This window comes from Aspergillus glaucus, assembly GCF_001890805.1.
Source record: "Aspergillus glaucus CBS 516.65 unplaced genomic scaffold ASPGLscaffold_7, whole genome shotgun sequence".
Taxonomy (NCBI): domain Eukaryota; kingdom Fungi; phylum Ascomycota; class Eurotiomycetes; order Eurotiales; family Aspergillaceae; genus Aspergillus; species Aspergillus glaucus.
This window is the reverse complement of record NW_019170459.1, coordinates 1-23,058: the sequence shown is the minus strand read 5'-3', so window position 1 is coordinate 23,058 and position 23,058 is coordinate 1. Positions and strand designations below refer to the sequence as shown.

The 23,058-nt window shown below is 51.0% G+C and overlaps 8 protein-coding genes across 8 annotated transcripts; 5 read left to right on the top strand and 3 right to left on the bottom strand.

The window, feature by feature from the left end:
* The first annotated feature begins 233 nt into the window (after nt 1–233).
* ASPGLDRAFT_45342 (uncharacterized protein) lies at nt 234–1,379 on the top strand. The gene is made up of 2 exons (XM_022546219.1): nt 234–1,299; nt 1,356–1,379. Exons 1-2 carry the CDS (start codon nt 366–368, stop codon nt 1,358–1,360), a joined length of 939 nt encoding a protein of 312 aa, XP_022402071.1. The 5' UTR covers nt 234–365; the 3' UTR covers nt 1,361–1,379.
* A 1,766-nt stretch (nt 1,380–3,145) lies between these two features.
* On the bottom strand, nt 3,146–5,001 carry ASPGLDRAFT_34176 (uncharacterized protein; the record flags this gene model as incomplete). Its single annotated transcript, XM_022544400.1, has 4 exons — nt 3,146–4,273; nt 4,335–4,451; nt 4,500–4,808; nt 4,891–5,001. The coding sequence occupies 4 exons, from the start codon at nt 4,999–5,001 to the stop codon at nt 3,146–3,148; spliced, it is 1,665 nt and encodes a 554-aa protein (XP_022402070.1).
* Nucleotides 5,002–5,708: 707 nt separating this feature from the next.
* On the top strand, nt 5,709–7,223 carry ASPGLDRAFT_34175 (uncharacterized protein; the record flags this gene model as incomplete). Its single annotated transcript, XM_022544399.1, has 2 exons — nt 5,709–6,655; nt 6,707–7,223. 2 exons carry the CDS (start codon nt 5,709–5,711, stop codon nt 7,221–7,223), a joined length of 1,464 nt encoding a protein of 487 aa, XP_022402069.1.
* A 127-nt stretch (nt 7,224–7,350) lies between these two features.
* ASPGLDRAFT_73358 (class I SAM-dependent methyltransferase) lies at nt 7,351–8,451 on the bottom strand (the record flags this gene model as incomplete). The annotated part of the gene is made up of 3 exons (XM_022549670.1): nt 8,306–8,451; nt 8,132–8,245; nt 7,351–8,066 (listed from the first exon to the last, which is right to left on the bottom strand). The coding sequence occupies exons 1-3, from the start codon at nt 8,379–8,381 to the stop codon at nt 7,351–7,353; spliced, it is 906 nt and encodes a 301-aa protein (XP_022402068.1). The 5' UTR covers nt 8,382–8,451.
* Nucleotides 8,452–9,933: 1,482 nt separating this feature from the next.
* ASPGLDRAFT_65409 (uncharacterized protein) lies at nt 9,934–10,614 on the top strand (the record flags this gene model as incomplete). Its single annotated transcript, XM_022548893.1, has 2 exons — nt 9,934–10,495; nt 10,565–10,614. 2 exons carry the CDS (start codon nt 9,934–9,936, stop codon nt 10,612–10,614), a joined length of 612 nt encoding a protein of 203 aa, XP_022402067.1.
* Nucleotides 10,615–11,344: 730 nt separating this feature from the next.
* Nucleotides 11,345–12,734, bottom strand: ASPGLDRAFT_45336 (U2-type spliceosomal complex subunit CWC24). Its single transcript, XM_022546218.1, has one exon. It carries the CDS (start codon nt 12,579–12,581, stop codon nt 11,550–11,552), a length of 1,032 nt encoding a protein of 343 aa, XP_022402066.1. The 5' UTR covers nt 12,582–12,734; the 3' UTR covers nt 11,345–11,549.
* A 1,483-nt stretch (nt 12,735–14,217) lies between these two features.
* Nucleotides 14,218–19,175, top strand: ASPGLDRAFT_24413 (putative nuclear migration protein (ApsA); the record flags this gene model as incomplete). The annotated part of the gene is made up of 3 exons (XM_022543387.1): nt 14,218–14,613; nt 14,692–19,048; nt 19,099–19,175. The coding sequence occupies 3 exons, from the start codon at nt 14,218–14,220 to the stop codon at nt 19,173–19,175; spliced, it is 4,830 nt and encodes a 1,609-aa protein (XP_022402065.1).
* Nucleotides 19,176–22,177: 3,002 nt separating this feature from the next.
* On the top strand, nt 22,178–23,058 carry ASPGLDRAFT_1344135 (uncharacterized protein). Its single transcript, XM_022541292.1, has 2 exons — nt 22,178–22,609; nt 22,666–23,058. Exons 1-2 carry the CDS (start codon nt 22,305–22,307, stop codon nt 22,781–22,783), a joined length of 423 nt encoding a protein of 140 aa, XP_022402064.1. The 5' UTR covers nt 22,178–22,304; the 3' UTR covers nt 22,784–23,058.

Sequence of the window (23,058 nt, the reverse complement as noted above, 5' to 3'; positions counted from 1 at the left end):
TGGTACGGGTCTTGCTGAAGGCATAATTACAAAGTTGTCGATGATGAAGGTATGTCGTACACAGTAATCGATGGACAAAACAAATAAATATCGAAACAGTGAATCCCATAGTCAAACTATCAATTGAAGAGCGCAATGCCTGGACTTTGACAATCTCTCTTTGTTTTCTAGATGGGCGGTGTCACGCCGTGGCAGAATGCACTTGCCCTAACCATCAACGTTCATTGTTCCTTCCTGTTTCGTAAGTTCCTGACAGTCCTTTCCGTGTCAATATACCAATTGCCCTCCATATCCATGACAATACCTCCGTCCAAGTTCATCAATCATACTGCTTCCATTCTATCTATTTGCATGATTTTGGCAATATGATTCCCTCTTCATCTCTCAGCGCCAGAGACCGATTGAGGAGAACAAAATCCACCCGTTCCATCCGCAAAACCCACCAACCTTCTTTCACCTCAGAGCCCTTCAATCCAGACCTGGCCAGATCCCAGGCCATGGCAGCCGCTACTCAAGCCATGCGTCGCTCCAACGATCGATCGTCGATGGACTACAAGCGCTCGTACGATCGATTAGGTGGTCCTGAGAACGTGGCTGTTCCTTCACGACGTCGACCAACGGAAAAAACGTCTTCGATGGATGAGCCCTCGCCAAACTTGTCGATGATGTGCTATATGGAAAATCAGGATACCTACCCTGCTGCTTTGCCGCCGATCAACGAGTTTGGGGGACTTGATGGACGTATGTCCAGTCAACCGTCGTCGTATCGGAAGCTGAGGAAGGCCAAGTCGATGTTTTCTACGAGGCAGCGGGCGTCTCAAGTTCCTTATGGTGGGATTTCTTCGGAGCGATATAGCAGTCCGGTTGCTAGTCAGGAGAGTTCAACGGACACTGCTCGTCCTTACGGTACCTTGCGGCGCTCAATGTCTTTTCTGAAAGGTGGGAGCCAGCGGACTCGATCGATTCGACATGCGAAGAGTCAGGATGTTGCGATTCAATTGGCCCGTACGCAGTTCGCTCAGGACCGCAAGCCGTCTTTGACTACGCTGAGGCCTCGGAAAGAGCAGAAGCCGTTTAGAAAGAGTTTCCGTACTCCTAGTGGGTCTATCACGGAGGCCAATGGTACGCCAGTCAGTGAACGGTCCAAGAACGGCGGTGCGATCCACGGCAAGGCACGGTCCCTTTCTTCGTCTATCAAGAAGGGACTGAAGCGTGTCTTAGGACTGTCGAAGCCTGCTGAGGAGCCAGCCCTGGAACCGGAATCACCTGTCGTTCAATCTCAATGGAACTATCCGCCTTCTTCGACTCCGTTAAGCACCAACCAAGAGTACATGGCTGGTAGCGACTTTTCTTACCTTGACAGTCCTGAAGAAAGATTTGTCAGTCCTGCCCGGCCACCTACTCTGCGTAGTAGCCGCAGCTCTGAAAGTCTTGCTACGTCTCGATCGCGTGTCACCAGCTGGGCAGACTCGACCGTTCCGAACACTGTCACGACTAAGAGGGCTGGCGACATGTATCCATTGTCAATAATTGACGAGAACGGGACTTCGACCCCCGGTGGCAGGTCTCGATCGGGCTCTCCCAGACCCAACACATCTGTCGAAGGTCAGCGATTGTACTCTGCATTGATGAAACACATTGGCAGAACCCAGGCGGAAGACCCTGACGAACAGATCGTTCTCGGCCGTGTGAAGGAACATCGTCCGGTTCCAGAACGCACTTCGTCCCTTCGCAAGTGCCGTAGCAAGCAGACCATCCGCCAGATTCTTAGCGACGAATCATTACATTCTCGATTGTCATTTGCCACGGCCAACGGCGGCGCAATCACTCCTCAGCGACAGAGGCCACGCCAACCCAAGAGTCATGTCCAACATGGATCGAGATACTCTCACAACAAAGAAAACGATCGGTCTGAAGACACTTCGAGCGTGCGCAGACAGCCTCTGGGCTCTCTCTATGAGGCTGGAGAAGATTCCGACGGCTCTGGGAGCGTCATTGTTGATCGGTCAAAGAACGTCGATGCAGACTCTCCTAGTATATATTCCCGCACTACAAGTGGAGACTCACCTACGAGGAACGATCAGGCTGCTGGCCGTATTGTCGAAGCGAAAGAGGAACCAGGAATGGCGATGGTATACGGGAGTCAAAGGGCGGTGTACAGGTCTCCGAAACGGGCAGCTCGTTCTGGATCTACTGCAACCGTGCAGCCGAGTGCTGACTGGCAGAAGTGGATGAACTCGCAGATTGCGAGGATCGAACAAACCCCAACGCGAGAACATTACCGAGAGGACGCGCAGATTCACGACGATGATGAAACCAATGAAATCAATGCTGTCACATTGGGTATGGGCAGCGGCAGCGACACGGTGGAACGATTCAATCCCACCATTGGCCTTAGCGACACTGGCGAGTTTTCGATCAACATGAACGCTCCTGCGACGAACAACTTCTCCCGACCGTTCAGTCGTTCTTCAAGTGTCCGCAGTGCAAAAAAATCCCAGCATAACTATGCGGCGGACCACAGAGATCTGGAACGTGGATCCTCGCTGTCGTTAAGGACCAGTAGCCGACACCAGACCCCCGAGTCTCCTACCCCGAAAAGAAACACGACAGAATCACCGCAAAAAATGGCCACAAGGCAGTATCGTCGTTACCAGACTTCCCGGGTGCCGATGGGTCGCGATGCCAAATCAGTACCCTTCCGATCCATTCGTGACCAACGGGGCTGCGGACCGGTGACAGACGAGAATCATTCCCCGATCTCCTCCAAGAAAATGGTTGATAGCTTTTTGGACAGTCGCCGGCGACCGATTGAGATGGAGATGCCGGGCGATGATGGTACTGGGGCGTTTATTTGATGATCTGGGTATCTGTAATTGTATGTCTATTCTTTTGTTTTTTATTGGTCATTCTCTTGGGTTGGTATAATATTGGTGCGCTTAGTCTGTTAGATAGTATCAAATGCATTTATTTTATTAGTTGTCTAACGATGGCGTTGAGGCACAAAGGTAGACAAGGTGTCGCATCAGTCTAGCATTAACTGCACAGAAAATATCATTCCAATAACGCCAATCTATTAAATCCATGGTATACTACCAGTGAACAGCAGGGATCAAAATCAAACCTAACCCCATTCTCTAACCCTTCACTCCACATAATTCGCCGGAAAATACCCCTTCACCCCCCTCAACTCCCCCTGCCACCAATCATTCGAACTCCCCGTCTTCTCAATAACCCGAATCTTATCACCCTCATAAAACACCAATTCGTCCTCACTCTGCCCCTGGAAATCATACAATGCCGTCACCAAGTGAACCTTCGGTTTCGGTGGTGGCGGAGGCCGTTTCTTGGTTGCAGCAACAGCTGCCGCAGCACCGAGCGAAGAGATGCGTTGGTCGATTGAGTTATTGCAGACTGGGGCTTGAGGTTTGGTGGACGTGGTTGTGAGTGTTGGTTTGGGGGCGGTGGGTTTTGAAGCGGCTTGACGGGTGAAGTAATCCGGGCTTCGGCCGGCGGGGGCGTAGCCCGTGCTCATTGGTGTTGTGCTTGCTGAGAGGGCAGGGGAGGGGGAGGATTTGGCTGTGTAGAATGATGTTGTGGAGAGGTTTGAGGAGGAGGGTTTTGGGGCGAGGACTTTTGGTGGGGAGTTGGTGTTGGAGTTGGCGTTGGAGTTGGAGGTGTCGTAGTCGGGTGTGTTGAAAGTTGGTATTGTCGATGTTGAGGGGATGCGAGATGGACGACGGGGTTGGGTATTGCTGTAGCCAGAGGACGATTTGGGGCCTGTTTCTGGGGATTCGGGAACGGTGTATGTTGTGTCTATGCTGTTGCGGGGCTGGCTGAAGATTGTCTGGGTGTAGCTGCTTGCGGGGCTTGGGGGGCGGGTGCTGTCGTTGTCGTAGGCGGATCGGGGGGAGAGGTAGTCGTTCTCTGGTGGGGGTGCGCGGAGGGAAGGGGGGCTTGGTGGGTTGTTTTGGTTGGTGGCAGCGGTGCTGCCTTGTCGGGCTTTGCCGTGGATGAGGCAGCGGAAGTTTTCGATTTCTTCGCGGACGGGGAGGTGCGATTCTTCCCATTCGAGGAGGACTTGGTCCATTGGTGGTGGGGGAGACATGAATTGGTAGTCCTCTGCGAAGGTGTGCAGGATGGTGTAGTAGTGCGCCAGCATGGTATTTTGGAGACGGATCTGGACGGCGAGGATGCGTGGGAGGAGGGAGTAGATTGCTTCGAGAATTCGAGGGAGACGTTCGCGGAGGGTGTCGTCGGCGCGGTTGTACATCTGGGGCTGTCAGTATGGATTCATTGCTCTGGGCGATTTGGGGGGGGGGGGGGGGAAGTACATCTTGGGCGTTGACCAGCTCCTGCTCTGTTTTCGCCATGTTGGCATTGTCTCGGTCCGATCGCTTGGGCTTCTTCGCGTAGCCGTCGTATTTCCCTTGGTAATGTTCGAAGTCCAGCTGTTCTAGTTAGCCTGACTTATGCCTCGTATAGGGCGCGGGACATACCTTGCGATCCTGACGCTGCTTGATAGTCTTCTTCATGGGTGTGATATAATCCTTGGTCACTCTTGCAGGCATAATAATGGAATCATCCACGGAATTGAGCTCTGCCAGCAAGTCCTGGCGTAGCTGGGCATAGTCGTCGTGGAGCTTGGTGGTCCGTGACGTCACATCATCCGGGGTAGTGGAGGTTTGCAAGCCTGAGGTATTTCCGGGGATGGGAGCATAGAGTGACTTGAACTCGCCGACGACACGCTCCTGGTAATTGAGGATAGCTGACCAGCCATCGCGCCAGGCGGAGGTGTCCTCAATCAACTAATATCCGGAATTAGTATCCAGGAAATCTAGGCACCAGGCACCAGTTTTATCGGGTATTGTCAGCAAAGGAGTTACATACTTTGGACAGCAGATTGTCGGCTTCGTTGAAATCGTGAAGAAGGATTCCGACGTCGTTTTCATCAGCTGACCTCTTCCTGAGCTTCACGAACTGCCTGTTTAACCGGTTCATCTTGACGAGGACCCCAGAGGGAAGGGTTGCGGGGATGAGTCAAAGAGGTCAATAGACCATCAACTGTAAGAAAGATGGTGGAAGAAACAAAGAAACGCCTCTCTTATGCTGGGAAAAAATGGACAAAATATACGGAGTAAAGAGAGAAAGATGAGATGAGATGAGGGGATGAAAAGAGCGAAGAGGGTTTCAACCTTGCGCCCTCAGCCTCGTGCAATGACTATCCTTGCCTTGTCGAGTGTTTGTTCCATTTGCAGGTATCCAGCGTTCGTTCTCGTATGAGATGTTCGACTTAGAGGGGCTGTACCTCGTATTCCCGCTATTTTGCAGGGGGTCTGGCTGACATTTCGACTCGAAGGATTCATGTCGCTGCGATTAGTTCGTTTCATACGGAAATTTTTCTATCGTCGCGGATTGATTGTGTGCTTACAGGCTTGAGCATGGTTAAGTGTCAGGTACAGTCAGCGTCCATGGATTGATTGGTTGCGTCCCTGGTTCACTGCTGTCTAAAAATAACACAATTATGCGCATAAGATAAGCATATACTCTGTACTGTATGCTTGTAATCATAACTAAAAGCTTCCATGGTTCCGCCGGAGAGCCTCAATTCTTAATTCCGCGTCTTCTCCGCGACAACCACCACAACGGCTAACGTTTAACGCTCTTCAACTCGTCCCCATGGTGCACTCTATAGCTGTCATGCCACCATGGTCTCCAGCTCTCCCAGCTTGACCGTGCCTTTAACTCAATCTACCGCGCAGGTCTTCAAATTCCGATGCTTGTTCACCCACGATCTCCGCCGCAAAGCCAAACGTTGGCAAGATGGCTTCGTTCGCTACCACACCTTCAACAAACGCGTTATGGTCTTCGATGACCAGGGGAATTTCGTCGGCGATTTACATTGGCGACAAGAGGAGACGATTCAGGATGGGGATGAGTTGGAGTTGGATAAAGGCGTGTTGATTCAGGTCGGGGAATCCATGGAGAAAACCGAGACGGATTTGTCGCCCTTGTTCGAGAGGAGGAAAGCCAGTCAGACTTCGCCGTCGCAGCCGTCGCAGTCGCAAACGAGGAATTTTCCGACGCGATCGTCGCAGCCGTCTTCGCAGTCATCGCGGTCTTTGAACGATCTCCTGGGGATTAGGCGGACTCCGATTGAACGGTTCAGATCGCCCTCCGAACGTCCCCCACCACGACCGGTTGAAATACCAGAGGGATCCAGACCCGCGAAGCGACAAAAAACAGTCCCTTCACATCCTCCACAGCGCTCGCCTGTGATCGACCTGTCTGAACCGTCTTCCGTCCGGGCGCCGGCCAAAGAACCAACTACAAAACCGACTTCACGACCTGAGCGCGCACAACCTCCACACCCGCGGCCTGCAGCTCCCGCCCGACCTACACCTACACCATCCACGTCCAATGATACCAGATCCAAACCGGAGCAGACGCAGCAAAGACCATCTGAAAATGCACTACCTTCCACGCACTTCTCATTCTCCAGCAGTTCGTCATCAACTCCCCGGAATACGCTCCAGCTGTCTAGAGAAAAGCCGCGTAAAAAGTTAATGTACTGTGCGCTGTTACCCGGCCAAACCAACACGTCGGAAACGGGATCGGACAGAACCAGCCCTCAGTCGGAGCAAAGAGAGCCACAGTCAGTATGTGACAATGTGGATTCCCGCGAGGATGGAGCTAACTCTTTTAGGGGGGCACCAAAACCCGTGGCTCCGGATCCGGTCCCCACTGATGTGCAAATGACATCGGGCGATTCTACTCTTGATGTCCTGGCTGAGATGATAGAAGACTCGCCTTTTGAATCGGATGTCGAAGAAACCAATGCTGTAAAAGAGTCTTCTTCAAATCAAGCAACCAAACCAGCACCTCTTCCCAACAAACCTCCACGACCAGCTCCACCAGATCCATGTCCGGAATTTCCCCCTGCTGCAGTCAACCACGCTGCGCGCTCCCAAGGCATCCCACCAGCACCCGCCAAACAATCTTCACGTGGTTTCCAGAAATCCTATTCAGATCCTGCTGCCTTTCACACCGTCAATAGCATCCAATCACGCCAATTGCCCTCGAGTACACTCGATCTGCTCGTAGAAGAGGATTCAGACGAAGAAGAGCAGACACAGGACCGTGTCCAAGAACAGGGACCATGGACGGTTGAGGCGCTGGATCTGTTTGATTTCTGGCCGCCGGAAAGGCCGAAGCCTGTTTAATATGTTTTTGTATGATATTGTACTATATTTTTATGTTCCGTAATGATAATGATACCATGATCCCAATGTTATTTACATATCCTTATTATACACGTTCCATCGTAACACTCCCACCACGGTTCGTGGACTATTTCTTAACCCAAACCCCTGAAACATACGGCAAAGCCGACCACCCAAACGACCTCTCCACATCCACAACCTCCCACCCCCCATCCCCCTCCGCAGCCCTCCTCAACGCCCCCTCCGTATCCCTCACCATACAACAATCCCCCATAAACCACTGCCATCCCAGCAACTCATACACACCCTGCGCCATCCTCGCAGCGAGCGAACCCTTCGGCGTCTGCCAGGGATTAACCACGTGCTCCGCGACGAGTAATTGGCCACCGGGTTTGAGGAGAGTATAAAGCTCCCTCGCGCGCTGCTCTAGGTCGGGGACTGAGCAGAGGACGCGGACACAGATTATCGTATCGAATATACCACCCTTTTCTTTAACCAGTTGCATTGATTGCTCAGCACCAACATCCCCATCCATATCACGCAGTAACCCCTCCCTCCGCAATTCTGGAACAAGTTCCCCCGCCGAAACCCCACACCCCAGAACATGATACTTCCCATCTAACCCCTCCTTCGACGCATTCGCTCTCAACTCCCCATGAAGTCCCTTACACGGCTCCGCGCCATAAATGCCCTTAACATACTCCCGTCGTGCAGACAGATACGGCATCTGCGTTCCTGTCCCGGGACCAACATCTAATACCGTCCCGGAGACCCGGGCGAGGAGTGGTGGGATTAGCGCTGCGGAACCTTCTAGTTGGGCTGGGTTTGATCGTGTTGGGGATGCTGTTTCCATCAGTACTCTTGTGTGCTTTTTTGTGACGGAGGGGGTGGGGGAAAGGGAGAGGTACAGCTAAATCCCAACCAGAAGCGACTGAATCCTTCGTCGCGGAGGGTTTGGGGGTGGGTTAGGAGTGTTGATATTTGGCCGTTGGTAATGGATTCGAGGAGGATGCGGATGTATGCTGATGCTATTAGTATCGGGGTGTATTCAATTTGTTTTATGGGGAAGAAAAGGGAGGTACCCTTTACAGCCATGCTGAGGATCACGGCTGGTTCGACGAGGGATAGGATGCGGTCTTTTGTGGATGGTGTGGACATTTTGACTTGGATAACAGCGACAAGGTAAGTGTTTGTATTTATTCGATGGGATGTTGTATCTGGATTAAATGGAGTGAAGATGTAATGAGGCTTAAATAAAGTCAGCGGGGATCAGCGGGAAAGTCTCCGATATGTCGCCGATCCGAGATAAGGCCGATAAGATCTGCCCTAACCAGTTCTAAATTTCAGCATATTCCTCAACGCCCAATAGTCTCTCAAACTCCCATTTTATGTATCACAGAATATTTTATATGACCAAAAACGATACACATGAAAATGCGTACTGATGGCAGATCGAGCACGTTTTAACATAAACCAAATATATACATGTAACTTTTTCTATCCGTCTTTAAAAACGAAATTAATAATTAATATACAAGACTCCTTTACATATCTTCCGAATCAAATCCAACATATCCATCTTATCCTTAATAGCCGAGCCCAATTCCGAAACCCCCTTAGTCGTCATTCCACGCCGGACTTCAGCCGCCCTATAAAACCCAGTCTCACCCCTAAACCCAACAAGCACAGCAAAAAGCGCAATAAGGCGTTGAGACCGATATCTTATGGTTTGAGACATTATTTCCGTTCCACGGTTAACCGGACTGCACTTACTTAATATTGTTAACCGTAATTTGATCAGGGGTTGAAGGAAGAGTTCCGAGGAGTAATGTAAAGAAAGAGAAAAGACTTATTCATGGAAATGCCTTCCGAGATTGCCTATAGTCTGTCATGCCCATAAATCTCGTTGAATGCTGTTTGACCGTGCCGATTACTCGAACATTACTCTATGATCTTTTATACCACCCGATGAGATTCTCTGTTTTCGCCCTTTTGGGTTATTTGACCTCCCTGGTCTTCTGCTTCGGCCAATATGGTGCCTACAAACGAGCTCTTTATTGATTTACCTATCAGCTTGACGCCGAAATCAACGACAGGCCTCAATTGATCGTCTCGCATTGCACCTCGGGCAAGCCAAGCAAAGTCAAAAAATGCACTTCCCAGGAATTTCTCGAATACATTGACGCCAGCTCAAACCCAAAACCGGTCACCCAAGATGTCAGCGGGAAAAACGTCGATGAGTTGACCCAGATCTTGCAGGATCATGGGTACACAGGGAAATACCAACTTAAGAACATGGTCACCGATGTTGGTGATATACCGACGCTCTTTACGAAGGTATAAGATCTTTTGATGAAGCCTTTTAATCTGAGATGGTATTGATAACATTGCATAGGTCTCCGGTGCCTTAGCCAAACTACAGGGCAAAACTGAAGGCTCTGGCAAAGCCTCAGCCAAAACGTTTCTTGAAAATGCTCTGCAGGCTTTTAACACCGTGAAATATTTACGTCAGTCGACTTATTCCCAAGGCGTTATAAAATGGTTGAGAACGCAACAAAGGATTGAGCCGGTCACAATGGACAAAACAATAACAGAGTCGCACTGTGTTGTCCGGGGTATCTACCACAACACCATGTTTGCAAAGTGGTGGTCACTCCAACCGGATCCCCAACTGCCAAATGTGCTAGAGGCAATCAATGCCCGTTTCATCATGAACAACGACCTCTCCCGCATCACGCCAGAGACCTACCTCCTCCCGTACTGCATTTGGTGCCCTTCCGTGCCACATCCGTCCACTTGCCTCGAGCTTCTCCGGCGCGTTCCGGCGATGAAACCCGCCGTTGCGCGGGTCTGCATCCTAGCCGATTACGCAGAAACATGGGACAAGATTGACACAGATCCAGATGTCAATCTGATGAGCGATGCACGCGAGAGCCATAACCCGAAGTACCTCCGCGATCTGGAGTCTAAAATCGAGGAGCGTGGCTGTGTTGAGCTCGACGACTACTCGATAGAGCAGGTTGAGCCGCGGCATCGCATGTTCGAGCACACTGCAACCACCATCGTCCCCAATGTAGCCTGGAATCCGGCCGCTGACGATGAAGGGGTTTCGTATAACGGGAGACGGGTCAATATGTCTCATATCGAAGTGAGCGTGGCGCTATCAGATGGAATAAAACAGTGGTGCAAAGAGCTTTGGGACCAGCACAATGTTCATCTTAACCTTGATGAATACTACGACTACGGCGGACCAAAACGACTCATCCAAGCCCGTGAATATGAGGATGAGGATGAAGAGGACAGAGAGAATGACGACGATGATCATGATGACCATACCGCAGACACCATCACAATAACCTTTGGAGCAGCTTTTCAACCAACCGTCGTGTAAAAATACTACCAGAATGCGACGAGATTAACTTTCTGTATATAAACTTCATAGTTCTGTCTAGAGTGGAAGGCCAAATTATTCCGCTTCCGGTCTTCGACAAGTACGGTTCCCAATTATATCAATGCTCCATTTACACAATTCAGGCGTTTCAGCCACTCTTTTGTGGATTTAAAGGGCCAGACTAGCCCATATGATCAATTTAGACACCGCACACGAGACCTGTTACATACTCGTCGCTCAGCGAAGCTCATCCGCTCAATGTATGTCTCTCTGTAAAGGTATGAAATAGCAGTACTTCAATTACCAAGGGTCCATACCGTCTGGAAACTTCAGGAAACAGCGAAAGTGTCTTTGAAGATCTATGGATGTAGCTGTTTGGCCCGAACCGAAGTAGGTCGACTGGCATGCTCTTCTCAAGAATCAACTACCACATTAACAGTTTAACCAAACGATGAGTCAATGTCTCTAGAGCTGAAGCTTTCTCCTAGAGAACGATGGCCGAGCCCGCTGAACCATTCATCCAATGCGTCGCGAGGATGCTTATTGGTATTTATTCGCTCCTTGTCATATCAATTCTCGTGAGTGGTTGGGGTATTGTAGAGTCCGAAATGCACACTACAGGAACAGGTCTCTGGCTATGGCGAAGTGTGATGATGGATGGAGGCCTTTTGTCAAAAGCGACCCTTCCGATAGATAGGATTTTAGGAGGTGTGTTGATTTGTTCTGTTGCTGCATGGGTTTTATACGAACACGGAAAGTACAGCCGTACTGCATAGACACTACAGAAGACGTATACAATGTGTGTTAGACATGGACAAGGCGCCCTGCATATATTGAAATAGAGCACGGTATATATCTGCAGCCAGCTGCAAGTCGTCCATTAGTTACCCTATACAAACATGCATATATATCCCTCGCGTTGACAACTCTAACCATCACGAGTCCTCCGCCTCATCCTCCTCTTCACTGCTCACCTCCTCTCCAGCAGCAATAGCCTGCTCACGTTGTTTGCGAGCGCGTTCCCGCTTCTTATCAAGCAACTGGCTCAATTTCTTGGCTGTATTAAACACACCGCCCGTCCCCGCACCGCAAGCCGCACAGGATGGATTCTTGCGGTAACGCTGCAACGCACACGATTCGCAGAAATAATGCCCGCACTTGGTGACAATGGGGTTACTATATGGCTTCCGGCAGATAATACACGCAAACGGGATACTTTCAAGAAACTCGTCCTCCTCGTCTTCGTCGTCCTCTTCGTTATCATGCGCTGCCCCGCCTTTCCGCGCCGATACCACCTTGCCACCTAGCTGTTTGCCCTTTGTGCCGATTTCCCAGTCGCGGTCTAGTTCCCAGCCTTGTTTGTAGTCTTCGCGGGCGTGCAGAAATTTGCATGAGTCGCCGAAACCGCAGAAGCCGGTCTGTTTCCAGTCCTTGCAGACGTCGGGCGCAAAGTCCATCACGGTGATTGTGCGGATATTCGTAGGGGCTTTGATGGGGCCGAATTGTTTGTTTGGCGCATTGGGGTTCTTCTGGATGAAGGACTGGTAATTCGCCGCACCTTTGTAGGTACCATCCGGAGCTGCTGATGACCCGGGCTTGGGTCGTGTTGTGCCCAGCAGATTCTTCTCACTTAGATCTGCCTCGTCGTACCAGTTGGACTGTTTCGTCGCATCGTTTGTCTGATTGATTGGAACGGTCGCAGTGGCGGTACCGGTAGGTTGCTCGTCTGTGGCTGCTGCTTTCCGGCTATTTGCATCTGTAGCTGATGAAGCCGTCACAGCGACATTCTTGCGACGACGCTTGATCTTGCGACCTTCTTCATCGTCGTCTGAGGTGAAATCGGAGTCGGAATCGGAGGCAGCGGGTGGCAGCGACTCGGGCTTCTTTCTAAAATTAGCCTTGGCCTTGGCGGAGCGTTTCTTGAAGGTGAATTGGGGGACGTCTGATGCTGCTGTTTCTTCGGTCATGGTGAGGAAAGTGAGTCGTGTTGACAAAGCTGCCAATCGCGATGATCAAAAGCGATAAATTGTACGGGGATGGAGGCCGTGGCGATAGTGTCATTACATCAGCGTCACATGATCTTGTCACATGATAAGCAAACAGCACAAACAGCGTAATAAACCAGTGGGACGGTATCGGCGGTACATACGCGTATTCAGGAACAGAACCAAACAAACATACGGATCACCTCAACTAGAATGATAGATCCATTCTCGAAGACAGATGAGTGACAATCGTACATAGCTCTAGTGCCTGAACTACTACCCCGTAAATGCACAATAGTCACGTATCAGTCGAGTCCTTGGTCTACTATTGCCCGCACGGTCCCGCGCGCTGGTCTCATCCTCTTTCCGTCCCTCGCCTGTGTCTCTCGCTCTCTCTCCCTCTCTCTCCTCTCCTCTCGGTCTTCTCTTCTCCTCTATCCCCCCTCTCTCTACTCTATACTCTCTCTTCTTCTTCTTTTTCATCTCTATCTTCTCATCTTCTCTTATCTCTTGTGTGTCTTTCTCTATCTTTTTTCTATTTCTTTTTTGTGTTTAATTCTTTAATTTCCCTCCCCCCTCCCCCCTCTCCTCCTGTCGCAGCGAGTCGCTTTGTCTCGTTGTGAATCGGACAGGCTACCTCAACCTGACCCTTTCTCTCTCTAGTTCTTCTTCTAATAACTCGACGATTCTCATTTGTCTGTCACTCATTTATCACTTTTGTTTAATACTACTATTGTTATCACCTGCATGGCGCACGCGCTGCCTTTACTTGCCGATTCCCCATTCAGCTCGTAAGCGTCTCGGCTCTCTCGCCAAATCACTGCGACTTCCAACCAATTCCTGCGCCTGTCTTCCGCATCGCTGAATTGTTCATGGTTGACCTGTACGCACTGCCTCCCACCTTACGGCCACAACGTGTTTGCTGTTGTTGTCGTTGTTATTCCTGTGTGTTGCGCTGCTGTCGTGGATCTCGCCTCCCCCAGACCGGAAGAGCCCCTGTCAACCACTGATCTCTCTCCGTCCTTTTGTCTCCTTCCAACCCGCAGGTTATATTACGTTCTCCGTTTTCCGTTCTTATTTTATCCCGCCTCGTGGCTGCGACTTTGCGCTTTCTTTACGATCTTTTTCTTCACTTCCCCACTCGGTGTTTCCCGTGTCTTTATCGTGGGTCGACACCGACAGAAAAAATCGCAACCACTTCGACCTCGTTTTTAGCGGACCGGTTTCGCCCCCCCCCAACCCCCCGACGGTACACAGCTATTTGTAAGCTTGTTTTTACCGTCGCATATACAACCCCAGACGCATTTCACCCACCTCTGGTCGCTGGACGGCTCGTTACAACTTTACCCGCGGAGGAAAACCGGTACACGAGGACCCTTGGATCGCGAATCGACACAGGTCGGATGATGACCGTGGTTTGAAAAGTGAAAACAAAGAATACGACTACGAGCATCGAGGCGACGACTGTACGGGAAACTTTTCCCCTCCAACGGCGGCTGTAATCCTCAATCGCAGAGGATCACGGACCGTCTGACGGTACAGAACTTGTCTGAAGATGAGCACGTCTTTATACAGTAACGGTGCGGAGGATAGTTCTCCAACGGGGAGTGGTTTCACCATGAATGACCCTTTTGTGTCTAACCCAGCGGAGGGCACCGGTCCTCGCGAATTGCATCGCTATTCATCGTTCGACACCCAGCTGTATAGTCTGAATGCTGCGTCGCCAGCGCAGGCCAAGCGAGCCCTTGAGGCTCACCTGGCGGAAACGGAGCGCAGGCTTGAGGAGGCGTCCAAACTGGGAACCACCCTCATCGAACAGCAACGGGAGCTCGAGGACAAGTTAAAAGAGGTGGAGCAGCATGATGAAGGGGAGATTGGACCGGACTTGCGCCGCAAGCTCGCGGACTTGGAAAGAGAATACAATGAAATCGGCCGGGAGTCAGCGCGCGCCTTCCTGGCTCCTAAGCGCATGGGTGCTGACGGCCATTTGGGAACTCCTTCTGCAGACTCAAAGGTACTGACCGCTTTCCATGCGCCCGCTGAGAGGTCTACTCGGATTGCTAATCAATGATCTTACCCTTGTTTTTTATAGTCGCCGCTCACTGCCACCATGTTTGCCGACCAAGGTACAAATTCGCCCAGCAAAGTCAGTGTCCCTTCACGAAAGCAGCGTAACCAGCCATCCAATCGCGTTCATGATATCGAGTTCGCGACAGAGATTTCAACTTCGCTGCTGGCACAAGTTCGACAGCTGCAGGCTTTGCTCGCGGAGCGTGAGGATGCTCTCAAGACCATCAACCTGGAGAAATCACGCCTGGAACTGGAGGCTGAGGGCTATGCCCAACGGATTCGCGCACTCGATGAGAGTGAGGAGCGCTACAAGGACGAAAACTGGGCCCTCGAAACACGAACACAAGAGCTCATGGCCACAATTCGGGAAGCAACTGATCGCGAGACCAAGCTGAACAGCAACCTAAGCGCTCTCACCAACGATAAGGGCTTGGTCGAGCGCGAACTGGAGGACATCAAACAGACCAACGCGAGACTCATAGAGGATCACATGATGGCCCAAAAAGCCAACGATGCGGAAGTCCACCAACTGCGCCGGAACCTTACTTCTGGCGACTCTGAACGGGTTGCCATGCAACAAAAGCTCGAGGAATTGAACTCGCAGAATGAAGAGCTTGCCAAGGCTGTAGCGATGCGTTTGCGACAACATGAAGAGAACACTCGCCAGGTTTCTCACGACAACGACTCGGACGACCAAGGCAATGAGACGCCCGATAACTCACCCCCACCGTCCCCGAACAAGTTCACTCCTCGCCACAACCAGCTCGAGACTGAAACTCTGCGGAGCTCCCTCGGTCACGCTCATCGGATGATCCAGAACCTCAAGAGCACCATCCATCGTGAGAAGACCGAAAAGATCGAATTGAAGCGCATGCTCCAAGATGCACGGGACGAGGTGGAGCAAAAACGTCAAGCCGCCACAACCGGAGGTCCTTCCAACAAACGCCAAAAGACCAAGCCCGAGGCCCTCAGAAAGGCCCCACGCCCGGACCTGCTTGGTGCTGGAAGGAAGGGCAAGACAGAGATCGAAGAGGTCCAGGAATCTGATTGGGAAGACAAGAGCACCACCTCTAGTCCACCTCACAAGACTCCTCCTGGACCTGTTCGCAGCCATCCCGGTGAGCGATCGTCCGATGAACCCAGCGACTACCAAACCGCCACGGAGGCCTACGATTCATTTGATACTGCCAACGAGCGGGAGACGACCACGGAGAGCGAAGCTTTCCAGACTGGCGTTGAGAGCATGGCCGACAGTTCTGGCTCTGACACTGAGGAACTCACCGAGACGGAAGAGACGGTCCGACGCACCCCGCGTAGCCGTAGTGGTCGCGTGTCTTCGCTCATGATGGCCAAGGCTCGGGACCGTTCCCCCTACCACAGTACTGCTTCGACGTCAACCAGTGAAGACGAAGATGCCGGATTCTCCTCGCCCACTCAAAACCACACTCCCCCTCGACACCGTCTTCGTATGAAGAGAAGTGTGGTACGGAAAAGCCGACCATCTGGCGAGGCACCTATGGCCTTTAACAGCCGACCCTCGAGCGCCCGGAACTCCCCCGCGACAAGCTTTGTGCAAGAAGAACCGACTCCCGAAGGACAGAGTCTCTTTGCGGAGTTGGCTGAGCTTGATGGTGACGAGAGTGAGGAGACTGTGGATGCTAACTTTGGGCAATCAACCTCTTTCGATGCTGCTTCTCGGGCCTCCACTCCCCGTATGGACCCTACTCCCGACTCGAGGAGACCATCTGAAGCCGCTCTGGATGCACCGCCCAAGCCGGCTATGGTTGATTCCGGTGTGATGACCGACCCCTGGGAGCCGACTTCCGTTGGAGCTGGTACTACTGCTGTGGCTGTGGCCGCTGCTGGTGCCGTTGGCGGGGCTGCTCTTGGAAGCGCTGCAACTGCTGCGGGTTCCGAGACGACCGAGTCCAAGGATATTCCGGCCATGGCCAACTCTGCGACACAAGGAGCTCCTGAGACAGACGGCGAACAAACTTCGGCGAACGTGCAGACCTCAGACGAAAACGATACCGAGGCAGGTGAATTGGGGAGAAGCGTGTCCGCTCCCGAGCCTCTTCAACTGGAGCTCTCTTCGATCGCTACTCAAGAGACTGCGCCAGTGGCCCCTGCCTTCCCCGAATTGAGCACTTCATATGTCATTGGAGGTACGACGGAGCCTGTCGAGCCACCCGCGCTGGAAGTTCCAGAGATGCTAGTGTCATCGATCTACTCCCAGTCCACGGAGCCTGTCGAACCACCTGCACCGGAAATGCCAGAAACGCTTGTGTCATCGATCTACTCCCAATCTACGGAGCCTATTGTCGCAAGACTGCCTGAGCCTGAGGTCTATGTGCCGGAAATGGTATTCTCGTCAGTCTTTTCGGCAGCTACTGAGCCTGTTGTGGCAACTCTCCCCGAGCCCGAGCCACCGGTTTCCCTTGCGGACCGTGGTACAGGTACGGATCTTCCCGCACTATCGGTGTCATCCATTATGTCGGAACAAACCGAGCCGATCTCGGCTAAGCTTCCCGAACCGGAGCCGGCACCGGTGCCAGTGCCAGTGCCTATTGAGGAAACAACTGCCAACTATGACAACGCTGAAATGGCTGTTTCCTCTATCAGCTCCGAGTCGACTGAGCCGGAGATGCCCACGAAGCGTGCCGTCCCCGCGATCGCGATCCCTGAGTTGTCATTCTCCACTATCCGTTCTGTGGAGACGAGCCCTATCGAGTTCCTGCCAAACGGAACCGCCGCTGCCGCACCCCTTATGTTCGATGAGGAGAACGTGCCACCAGCTGAATCACGATATGTCTCTTCTGGTGTCATGGCTTCTGAGGATGACAAGCCCGACAGTGCTGTCAAGGCCACCGGCGAGCGGGCACGGCCGCTGAGCGCCATTTCTGGCAATGCTACGCGCACTCACCGACGAACAAAGTCGAACCTGGCGGACCAGGGAGCTCAGACAATTTTGTCGTCCAAGCAGATCGATCAGCTCCTCATGGACCGGGTCTCGACCCGCCCACTGTCGCCTCCTGACAGTGATCGCGCAAAGGAGATGGGAGTTTCGCCTTTTGCGACTCCCAAGGCGAAGACCCGCCCTACCCACCGGCCATCGGCAACTTCCTTGCCAAGCGGATCCCGGCGACCTGACAGCTCTGCTAGTCATGTCTCCAGCACTCACAGTCACCCGCCTCTGCCAGCTGACCACCGGGAAGCCATCCTGGCTGCCGGGAAGCCGGAGCAATGCCCGGCGTCCCCCAATGTTATGGGCCCGCCTCTTGCTCCCGCTTCCGCCCTTCGCCATCACGGTACCCCCAACCAGCGCCCTCGCACTCCAAACGAGCAAGGTGTCCAGGCCAGCTCATCCCGGACGACTTCCTCGCGGTCGAAGTTGAGGCGCGAAAGCCAAGGTCAAGTATCGCGGAAATCATCCGTTTCTTCGTTTGCCTCGGAGATCGAAGAGCGCTTCAACATGTACCCCAATGGCGTTGGTGCTATGCCTCCTCATGGCTATGCAGAGAGCACTGATCCTCGCATGATTCAAGCGATCACGCAGACGATGATTGGTGAATTCCTGTGGAAATACACGCGCAAGAACATCTCTGGCGAGATGTCGAGTACCAGACACCGTCGTTACTTCTGGGTCCACCCTTACACACGTACTTTGTACTGGAGTGAGTCAGACCCGCAACACGCTGGTAAGAGCGAACTCCGCACGAAGAGCGTTCCGATTGAAGCTGTGCGAGTCGTGGCCGATGACAACCCCTACCCGCCGGGTCTCCATTGCCGTAGCTTGGAAGTCGTCAGCCCTGGTCGTCGTGTGAGGTTCACTGCTACCACGAGCCAGAGACACGAGACTTGGTTCAACGCGCTGTCGTACCTGTTGCTCCGCAACTCGGACGAGAATGGCGAGGAGCCGGAAAACAGCATCACGCTGGAAGACATTGACGAATTCAACCCCGGTTTCCGAACCAGCTCGCGCCAAACTCAGCGCATGTCGTTCTCTTCGTCGCAAAGCCGTACTCTACGCAACAACCCTCCCCCCAAGCAACGGGCAGGATCTGCCATGTCGATGCGACAGGCCACAACACCCGGCCGCGCATCTCCAGCGTTGAGTGCGCCTTCCCAGAGCTCACCGTTTCTGGTTCCGGACCAAAGTCGACAAGGCTCTTCCTCTCGGCTCAGCACGATCTTCAACACGACGATTAAGGGGTCATTCGGCCGTAAGGGACGTCATGGGCACTCAAGCTCGAGCGTTCATGATGGAAGCGTTCATGAACATGTTCATGAACATCCGAGCATTGACGATTTGGGGGAAACGATTGAGAGGGAAGATCGTGAGACGGACGGTCTTGAGAATGTCCGCGCGTGCTGTGATGGTGAGTTCCGTCCTTCTTCAATCTTGGTAAACTGAAACTAATAATCCCAGGCAAACACGATGTCAGCGCCCTCTCTCGGACAAGCAAATATAGCCCTCGCGCTAACCGGATCCACTCGCATCATTGATTTGAGTTCGCGACTGCGCCGTGTATTGAAAAGTTTCTCAACGAGTCTCCTTTGTGTATGTGTGTGCATCTTTTGGTCCATGCATCATCGCTTCCATTCACCTTGCACTTGATACATTGCGGATTTGCAGCGGATTTCCAACTTCATCAGCGCGATTAGCATCTTGTTCTGCGACCGGTTTCGTTTTATTCTGCTTTTGCTTTTCATCGCTTGGGCTCATCCACCCCGGCACTGGCACTGATCTACCTCTCAAAACTACGCTACACTGCATTATTTTTTAATCGCGACGGAATTTCTTCCTCGAGTTCCGTCATCCATTGACCTTCCTTCATTCTTTTTTTTTTTTTTTTTTTTTTTTTTCTTGGTGCCTGGTTTCTTTTTCGACAACATTTGTCATTCATTCTTTTCCTTCGAAAACCTACCGCATGAATTACTAGACTCATTTCGTTTTCTTTCCTATGTTGATCGATATATTTACACATTGCCAACTTGACTTGACTTGCCTTGACTTGACACATCTTCATTCTTAACTCTTGAGACTGGTCTTGCATTTCATTCACTTTGATTTGGATTTTTCTTTTTTCCTTTATATGTTTTATTTTTGCAAGTTATCTTGCCATTTTGTGATTCTTGTACATTGTGTACTGCTTTTCTGAGTTTTTGACAGCAGAAATTTGTAATGACAGTCCAACTGGTTGATTCGATTGATGTGGCTAGGTGGTGGCTTGTAGATATTAAGTATTTGGCAAGTTGAGAGAGAAAGTGAATATCTATTCTATCTAGACAGATAATGGAGCAGTCGATAAATATTTAGGATTTTATTGTCTATCTTCGGGTTCTTCCTATGCAGCAATGATATAAAATAGACCCTCTCAATCATGTAGAATAACAGGAAACTCCGGACAAGACACCCCGAATCCTGTGACATTCGAGTTAGCAACCTCTTGACGGAATTAAGAACAAGAGAGAGAGCCCTGTGCATCTCACCAACTTTTTTCTGAAGTTCCGGACGGTATCGATGCCGTGTAAGACGTAAACAAAGTAAAGATCAAATGATTTGGGCAATAGGAGAAAAGAACCGAGACTATACAAACGGAATAATCACACAGCTTTTTCCTTATCGCATTATTTCACATTCCAATCTTGTCAGTCTTTCATCCATAGAGATTAGTTTGGTGCTTAGTCCATTCGTCGCCGGTATAATCCCCATAATTGTCTGGTCATTTCTTTGCTCAACATGATTGGTTATCCTTCTTATGCTTGAAGTCAAAATCGCTTCCAATTTGCCCACTTTCTTCTCAAGATTATTGTACTTGGAGGTATCCTCGTTAGGCTCCCCGTTGTTAACGCTTGACCTCAAAATGTCCCCCGGACGCCGCTAACGCCAGTGGAGTTCGACCATCGTAGCCCTTGTAATTAACATCAGTCCCAAAGTCCATGATTAGCTCCTGCGGGAGGGCTAGGAGGAACATTTTGACGGATGCTGGTTGAAGCATAAGAGGGAAAATGCGTTGCTTGAAGGTAGTTGGTATATCCTGGTTTATATTGGTTATGGACGACAAATACATGGCTGACTCATGGTGTCAAACCAGGTTACACATTCTGTGGCCTATCATGGTCATGGATTTCGGCAGGGTTACTGAAGATATATTTACCAATCAGAAAAGGCAGAAGGGTTATATCAAGAGTTTTAATAGCGAATGATGGATACATCGGCAAACACTCTAAGCTCAGGTCTGAGCCACGTCGGACTTGACGACGTACAGCCATTATTCTATCGGAGATAATCCCAGTATAGTAAGTTTAGAGAATAAATAATGTCGTGCATTGGTACCCTTCAGAGTGTGGAACAGAACCTCTTGACTTTATAAGCACATCTTCCAAGTAGAACATTATAGCATTTAAAATCCTTTCCGCCTGTGAATCAAAGGTCCTCAAATGGGACTGATACTAATCAATTGGCATCTCTCCGCATCATCGGTGATTCCCGTCATATCAAAAAGCCCAAGCTCGAATTCCATGGGTCTTATAACTGGAGCTCTGTTCCATATAACCTTGTAGGTTGACTGAAGTATATCATTTGCCATTCCTCCAATTACATTGGTAAGGTAAAGCGCGGAAGGCATAGTTAGGGTTATTCTAATCGGACTCGCATCACTCACTACTCGTCACGACAATAGTAACATCAAGCTTTCTAAGCATGAGATATTATTTCTAATGAAATACGCTGGATATATCAGAGTTCACCTGCGTTTTTTGAAACTGCAGACTTTTGGATAACGGTTTGTTGTTGATCAGCCTGGGCGAAGTCGTGGTGAGATGCATCGAGCTGGCGGATTTTTCAACCTTCCTTCAAGTTCTCGTTCAAACGGCCCGCTGCAGTTTGGGGGGGGCTTCTTTCAAACCGCATCTGACTCTTCAACTTCTACTAATATGTATTAGTACGCTATCATTTATCTGTAGCTGACATGGCGAGACACTCCACTTGCTCAACTTTCATCTTTTGAAGCCGAGCTTCTTGAGCTTAGGATCGATGTCATTCTAAATCTCAATTCGATTAACCTTGGCTGTCTTGGTCCCACAGTGGACTCATCTCCGGCATCCTGGTAAATTGTGGAAAAACCCTTGCTTCTGTCTGAAGTTTCGGAGAGAAATGCGAAAAGATCGTCGTTTAGATTGCCAGAGCAGACGCCCTTGGCCATCGAGACGGGGTCAGTGAGTTGGTCTGGAAGCTTATAGAGACCTGGGGATACACATGGTGAGGATGAGCGTGACTGCTTTCGACCTGGGCGATCTGGGCTAGTAAAGGGTACTCACATTCATCCTCTTCTCCTGGATTTGTGGTCAAGCTTGCTTCCACATATTGTCACCACAGTATATATTAAGGCGAAAGTCATCTGTCAACACCCTGTTGATAACATTTTCCAAACCCACCCAAATCAGTATCCTGAGTTCTCACACAAAGAGACGCGTATCCTCGCATAATTCCAACGTGTTGAAAAGGGGTTTCTTGCCGTAGCGGCATCATATCAGAAATAAAAAAATTGCCTGGAAATTTCAATTGAGAGAAACACGTCTTTTTCACGCGTCAATCGACCGATAGGGGCCTTCTGGCACCTATAAACCACCATGGAGGCTCTGAGACCCCGTGGTGGTGGTATATCACACGCGTCACCCCCCGGAGTGGGCAACGTGGCCTCCCAATTCGCGGAAACACAAGACATGCCAGTCACCCCAACGCCAACCCGCTGGCGATCTGGGAACGCGATGCAACCTGGAATTAATGAAGGCAGCATGGAGAGTATGAGCGTGGAAGAAAATGAAGGCCAGGAGCGCGGGCGACCTGGGGGATCCAGCCGGGGCCCCAGCCGGGCCAGCGAGGCTAGAAGTGGAATCAGACAACGAAAGGTCCTACAAAAGTCATTGATTGGTAGGTCAAAGCACCAGTCTTCCCTACTGGATGCGAGCAAGCACGCCCAGGTGTTAGTAGGGGCCCTAGAAGCAGCCCAAACACAGCAACAGGAAATGTACCAGGCGGTCCTAGAACAAGTGCAAGCACACATGGCAGAGGAGCTATCCAACTGGAAAGCAGAACAACAACTCCATGAAGGAATCTATCTTGAGCGAATCACAAATCTGGAACTGGAAGTCAGCAAGCTTCATACAGAGCTCATGGAGGCCCAACACACTATTCAGCGAACTGGACCAGTGAAGCAAGATACACCGGCAACCAATGCCCAATTGAGTCAAATGAACCGGCATGATAACAACATGATCTCCAAGAAAACAGAAGTGATGAGCCAAAAGTCAAAGCAGAAACCCACATTTGCAGACCTAGCTGCACTACTCTCCACTAGACCTGGAGGACAGGAATGGCAGGAGG